The 6,644-nt window shown below is 41.0% G+C and overlaps 1 protein-coding gene across 1 annotated transcript; it reads right to left on the bottom strand.

Annotated features, from left to right (window-relative positions):
• Window positions 1-965: 965 nt before the first annotated feature.
• LOC110293209 (oogenesin-3) lies at window positions 966-5,780 on the bottom strand. Its single transcript, XM_021161041.2, has 4 exons — window positions 5,766-5,780; window positions 3,310-3,623; window positions 2,210-2,791; window positions 966-1,542 (listed from the first exon to the last, which is right to left on the bottom strand). Exons 2-4 carry the CDS (start codon window positions 3,495-3,497, stop codon window positions 966-968), a joined length of 1,347 nt encoding a protein of 448 aa, XP_021016700.2. The 5' UTR covers window positions 3,498-3,623; window positions 5,766-5,780.
• Window positions 5,781-6,644: the final 864 nt, after the last annotated feature.

Genomic DNA, 6,644 nt, shown 5'->3' on the forward strand with positions numbered 1-6,644 from the left:
TTTATAAACTCTTCTGGAAGTTTGAAGAACTAGATAGCTTCAGGTCACATCATCTCATTTTTATATTGGGTCTCTGAGTGTTCATATGTTGTAAATAATGTCTTCTAGCAAAGGTTAAATGCAAGGACATTGTTCCTGAAATGTGCCTGCTTTGGTATTCTCTTGGTCTTCATTTTTCTTGACTGCTGAAGAAACCTGTCTCCTCATCCAATTGATCTCCATATCTAACTCAGTTTTTCTGATATGTATGTACTACTTATTTGTTTCCAACATATTGAGCACATTGTGAAACCCAGTGCTTTGGGTCCCATTCCTGTGACCTGTTCCTGGGATGCAAGGAACTGCTCAAATCTGAGATTGACTGAATTATGGTGAGGAGGAATGAAGAAACCAGATACAGGTGCAGAAATCCTGGGAATGGGTAGGCTTTGTACTCTGATAGGGACATACCAGCCACCCAGAAAGTCAATACATGGGGGTTGGAGAGATGGCTCAGTGGTTAAGAGCACCAACTGCTCTCCTGAAGGTCCTGAGTTCAAATTCCAGTAACCACATGGTGGCTTACAACCATCTGTAACAAGATCAGATTCCCTCTTCTGGAGTGTCTGAAGACAGCTACAGTGTACTTACAAATAATCAATAAATAAATCTTAAAAACGTAAAAATAAAACAAAGTTAACACATTTATTATAAGCAGTCAACAAAGAAGAACAATACCCTCATGGAAGTTTGCCTCTATTGTAACATACTCAATCTACAATAATCCTAGAGAATAAAAGCATGCTTGACACTTCTTGCAGATGGTACATTCATTCACTAGCTCAGAGGAATATCTTGCATTTTTATTGTTTATCTCAGACCTTTACATGATTGACAAATCCATGCTCCTTTAACCAAGGGAAATTCAACTAAGATTTCATCCATCCCCAATATTAAGCTTGCATTTCTCTGTTCCACAATCAACCTTACAGGGGTGTGTCTTCCAAAGAGCAACGTTGGGTCTTTGGATCATAAACATAGTATCTACCACATTTAGAACATGGGTTTGTAACAAAGGCGATATCCTTGGGCTGTCTTTTGGCCCTGAGTATATCCAGGAGTTCGGGACAAAATTGTTCTAATCTGTATGATAGTATTAAACCCCTGTCATCATAGCACTCAAGAGGGGCAGGGTATAGCTCATAGCTCAGCTGAGTCAGCTTGGATATGTGCTGTAGAAGTTGTTTCAGGAACAGCAGAGAGAGTTCATTTTCCCAAAAACTGACATCTGTGAGGTGGGAACATTGACTTAGGGCAGGCAGCAGGGCATTGAAATGAGGTTCCCCCATATCACATGACTTTAATTCCAAGCATTCCAGGGTATGTTTAACCCTCTCAAGGAGAAACCCGAGAGGATCAAGGCATAAATGATTTAAAGGTATATCAATAAGGTACAAACATTTTAGCTCAAAAATATTCAGGCAATAGGGCAGGTAATCCAAGTCTGACTGTGAGAGTTCACAGTTACTGATGCAAAATGATACCAATGGCTTCTTCAGGCACCTGGGGAGAGAAGAAATGATTGCTTTTTGGCAAATGTTGTTGAAAAGGGTTGATAGGTTTGGCAACTAAGCAGATGACACTTCTCCCAAACTATTCTGAGTATATATTGTGGTCAACCCTCCACCCAGGACATGTCCTTCTATTATCTGCTCACACATCTCAGACCATTCTAGTTTGAGGCCTGTAGATATCAACATATTCATGATTCAGTGCCTTGCTGGAAACTACAGCAATGGATATTTCAGGTTAACATGATATATATAGGAATGACTTCTTATCCCAAACAAAGTTGAACAACTTCTTTGTGCTATTGTTAAGAGTTCTCAGAGGTTTTGTTCCTCCAAGGTCCATAATCCTGTCTTCACCTTGAAACATAATGTTGCATATTTCTCATCTAGTCAACCTGTTTCTGGACTCAAATCCTTTCACACATGAGCAATAAGAGACATGCTTATGCCTGGAAATACATATCTTAACACAGGGCTCATCTGCTCAGATATGCTATGTCTCTAACAATGCTAGGTTTATGCTGTCCAGATCATAAAGCACTCCATAGCGTTCAAAAGACAAAACAAAATAAACAAAACAAAAGAAATGAAGGTAAAAAGAAAAGAAAACAGATGTGTTTTATCTGGTGTATGACATGACCCCCTCAGTCCTACCTTACCTGAGGAATTCATTCAGGTTGCCATATATAAAGTAGACATCATTTACACAGAGTTTCTGGAGACAGGGAAACGTGGGAAGTTGAGAAACCAATGTGATCATTTTTCCCTCACACATTTCAGAATCACCCATACTGAGGGAATCTGTGATGTGATCAAGTGTGAGTTCAAGAAGATTGTCCATCTGTCTCAGGTAGGGATTAAGAAAAGCCAAATCTTCTAGGCAAAGAGAATACAGCTCCAGCTCCTGTATACAATCTGCATTTACAATTTTGAAGATTTCTATCACTGTGTCTTTGGTTAAGGTTTCAATTACCAGCTTTCTGCAGAGTAGATGAATGGAATCTTTTCTCTGCTGGGCCCACTCCAACAAGTATGTGGCAGAATCATCAAGTCTGCCCTTCATGACAGAGAGTTCAGTTGTTACCCTCAATTCTTTCTTTACCCCACAGTCAGGGTTGTTCTGCACTGGATGCTTCTGTGTCATTAACTCTGGTAAGTCTTCAGCTTCATGGGATCCAGGCCATATCCCACAAAAATCATGCTGTTCATCTCTCCATTTGAGTACTCTGAGTTTGCACCTACTGTTGAAGAAATGAGTATAATTTTCAGAAGGTAAGAGAAGACACATCTTATAGTCTGATTCTCTTTCACATATCACACTTTAGCAGTTTCTTCTAAAACTTTGCTTTGTCTTGTGCCTAGAATCAAACTCTGAGCCTTGTGCTCAAGAAATGAATAGCATTCTTTGCAAGAGGGGCATCTTTAGTCCTGTCTTATTTCTCTTCATTCCAAGCCCCTTAATCCCAATGTCATTTCACTTGTACCTTTAAGGGATGCAGGTAAACCTATTTTTCATTGGGTATGTCTACTCTTTTCTGTGTATTACATTATTATTTGCCCAGAGATATGAGACATAGACCAAGCCTCTACACCCCTCTAAACCTCTACACCCAGAAGATAATAGTCCAGACTGTGGGTTGAAGAAAGAATTGATGATCAGAACCCTCTGATCCACACTCAAGCAAATATTATCTGTTTCTAGTTGCTCCTTCTCAGCCACTTAGAGAATCTTCCTCCAACCCCAGCAAATCTTGCCTACCTGGAGCAAACCTTTTGTGCAAGAAGTATATCTAGTCCATCAAGAACAGCCTTCAAAGTCTTCAGGTTGCAGTTGTTTGTCAGTGCTCCTACAGAAAGGTATGGGAAGGGCCACATAGGTATCATGGCCTTCAAGATCTTTGTATGACCATTAATGAAGGCCTCCTCAAATATCACTGGGAACAGCATATTGGGCAGGCGCTTGAGAGCAGAAATGATCAAAGCCTCCTCCCTCAGTAGCCTCTGTCTTGCCAGTTTCACCAGGGTGGATGGGGAGTAGACACTAACTGCTTCTTCTTCTTCTGAAGAGTCATCCTAGGGAAGCAGAGAAAAATACCATTAATGACAAGAAACTTAGGAATCCCTTCTGCTCACAGAGAGAAGTGTGAAGGCTAGATTAATATTGATAAGAATTCAGAACTCAGTTTACCAATTTGAGCACCTTCAGTTTTTTTCTTTCTTCCTTTAGGTAATGTCTTTACAGAACTATGTATATCCTTAGCTGTGCTGAAATTTGTTTTATAGACCACACTGGCCTGGACCCTACAGAAATTTGTTTGCCTGTACTTCCCAAGTGCTGAGATTAAATGTGTGTTCCATCACTGCTCAGCCTATGCCATCATAGCATTTTTAATCCAGAACTGCTTGGATTGGCCTGTGTTGGTTTTAAAGCCCTAACTGTCTCTGGTGTTGTGAAGCATCTCCAAAGTATCCTAGTTCCCAAAAGCCACATCCTATTGCAGCCAGAGCTGGGGTGAATATATTCCACTGGGAAGGCATCACCAGGAACTCTGAAGACTCAGCCATTTGTTGGATGATGAATAGACTGTGTTTAGTTCTCCAGGGCCTCAAAAAAAAAAAAAAAAGCAAAGGAAACAGTTTCCAAATTTTCCACAATTATCTATTTATCCAGCTACACTGCATGGAATAAGTCATGGCATCTTTGAAATCCCAATCATTAGTAATTGGCATCAATTTTGATTATGACCCATACAGGTCTTTTGGAGAATATTTTGGTAAAGTTCCAAGTTTCAGGTTTATAAACTACAGAGCTAAATAGAGTGGGAAAGAAAAATCTAAAGTCAGTAATCTTTCAGTAGCCACTGGCATGGTCTGTAACTCTTTATAAAGCATCCATAAAAAAGAGACTATGCGCCTGGCATGGTGGCCCACGCCTTTAATCCCAGCACTTGGGAGGCAGAGGCAAGTGAATTTCTGAGACTGAGTCCAGCCTGGTCTACAAAGTGAGTTCCAGGACAGCCAGGGATACACAGAGAAACCCTGTCTCTAAAAACAAATGACCCAATTAATAATTAGGTATAATTTAGAACACATGTTGGTAGTCTGGTTAAGCAGTCCTCACATGGTTGAGGCAGGAGAATCTCTGAATTTCACGTTTGGCAATTTTTTTTTTTAATTTACATTCCAGCCATTGTTCACCCCCACTACAGTTCCTCTTCCCAGTTTCCACAAAGAGGGTGCTCTCCTTCTCCGCCAAACTCCATCCTTGGCATCTCCCTTTTCTAGGGCCTCAAGTCTACAGAATAAGGCACATTTTCAACCACTGAAACCAGACAAGGCATTCCTCTACCCTGTATGTGCTGGGGCCTTTGGAACAGCCTGTGTATGCTGCCTGGCTGTGTGGCTCAGTCTCTGGGAGCTGCCAGGTGTCTATGTTAGTTGAGACAGGTGGTCTTACTTGGGGGTCATCCTCCTCTTCAGCTTCTTTAATCCTTCCCCTAATTCAACCAAAGAAGAAACTCAAATAATGCAGAAGCACTTAAAAAATATTCAAATCCTTAATCATTATGAAATGCAAAAAACAAACGACCTTAAGATTCCACCCTAGAATAATCAGAATGGTTAAGATTAAAAATCAAGTGACTGCACATTCTAGTGAGAGTGTGGAGAAAGGGGAACATGACTCCATTGCTGGTGAAATTGCAAACTGGTGCAACCATAATGGATACCAATCTTGTGGTTTCTCAGAAAATTGGAAACAGTTATACCTGAAGACCCAGTTATACCACTCTGGAGCATATACCCAGAAGATACCCAACAATACCACAAAGAAATATGCTCCACTATATTCACAGCAGGATTATTTGTAATAGCCAAAAACTCAAAATGACATGCATGGTATATACTAATTGGTAAGTGAGTATTAGGCAAAATATACAGAATATCCAGAACACAGGCCAGGGAATGTTATGTTGAAAGAACTCATCTTACAGAGAGAGAGAGGGGGGAGAAGGGGGAGAGGGGGGAGAGGGGAAAAGGGGGAAGAGGGGGAGAGGGAGGGGAGAGGGAGAGGGGGAGAAATATAGAGAGAAATATATAGAGAGAGACAGAGAGAGAACTAGCAAGTAAAAAATTATGTGAACAAAATTTCAAGTGAGGACAAAGCTAGACTAGGTTGCATCAGATGAGGTATTCTTATGAAGCTGAAAGACTTACTTGATCTAGACACTGGTGACAGAAGAACTGCATAGTCAGACTGAGGTAGGCTGTGATTCCAACCTCCAAGAACCCAAGGGTTTCTCTGCCTGCTATGACCCTTTATATAATTTTCAGCTGAAGCCTCCCTTTGTGGCCACACCCCCCCAAGCCAAAGTAGGCCTCTGATTCAAAAACTGAGTCTCCACCCACTTGCTCATATTCAGATTTGGATGGTTTAGATAATTTGGATCAGATCTCTACTCAAGAATAATCTTAGTCCAGAATGATAGTCCATAACTTGTTTGTTGAAGACAAGTGTTTGAGCATGATGCCATTAATCACAGTAATTGCAAAGTGGAGGCCTGTAGATCTCTGAGTTCAAGACAACTCTTATCTACAAGCATATGGCCCTGACCAAACTCATTTTGACTATAAATTGTGACCAACCGCAAGGACACTGACTTCTGTTTTCTGAACATACAACTGTTAAGTGTTAGGCCTGTGAGTATCACCATGGGGATGATTCAGGGTATGGGAAGAAACCACAGAAATGGCTGTATCAAGGCAATGTGGCGCATGTAGAAAGGTCTCTTGCATCCTCAATAAGCACTCACCCTTATGCCAGTCCCTTTCCAGTGATTCATTTGTTTCGTCCTCCATGTTCCAGCACTTCTGTCCTGTGTAGGCTTTGCAAACATTCATTTGCAAACATTCATTTGAGTTTGATTCCTTCTTCTTTGATTTCTGACACTGTCTCACCACACAGCCCAGACTTGTCTTAGAGTATAGAGCATACTGTCTCAGTGTGCAAATATCGCAGCTACACACAGCAAGAAAGAGAGAGCAGAAAGGAGAGAAGGGAGAGCAATGTAAGCAGAAGTTATTCACTGGCAATTC

This window comes from Mus caroli, unplaced genomic scaffold, assembly GCF_978045245.1.
Source record: "Mus caroli unplaced genomic scaffold, Mus_caroli_1 scaffold_6, whole genome shotgun sequence".
Classification (NCBI taxonomy): Eukaryota; Metazoa; Chordata; class Mammalia; order Rodentia; family Muridae; genus Mus; species Mus caroli.

What these genes read in the sequence shown, in the direction of transcription:
- LOC110293209 (XM_021161041.2), bottom strand. Translation starts at nt 3,497, where the DNA reads ATGCTGTTCCCAGTGATATTTGAGGAGGCCTTCATTAATGGTCATACA. An exon ending in GCACAAAAGGTTTGCTCCAG is followed by an intron (nt 2,792 to 3,309) that starts GTAGGCAAGATT and finishes TTTCTTCAACAG; the next exon opens with TAGGTGCAAACTCAGAGTAC. An exon ending in AACCTGAATGAATTCCTCAG is followed by an intron (nt 1,543 to 2,209) that starts GTAAGGTAGGAC and finishes TTCTCTCCCCAG; the next exon opens with GTGCCTGAAGAAGCCATTGG.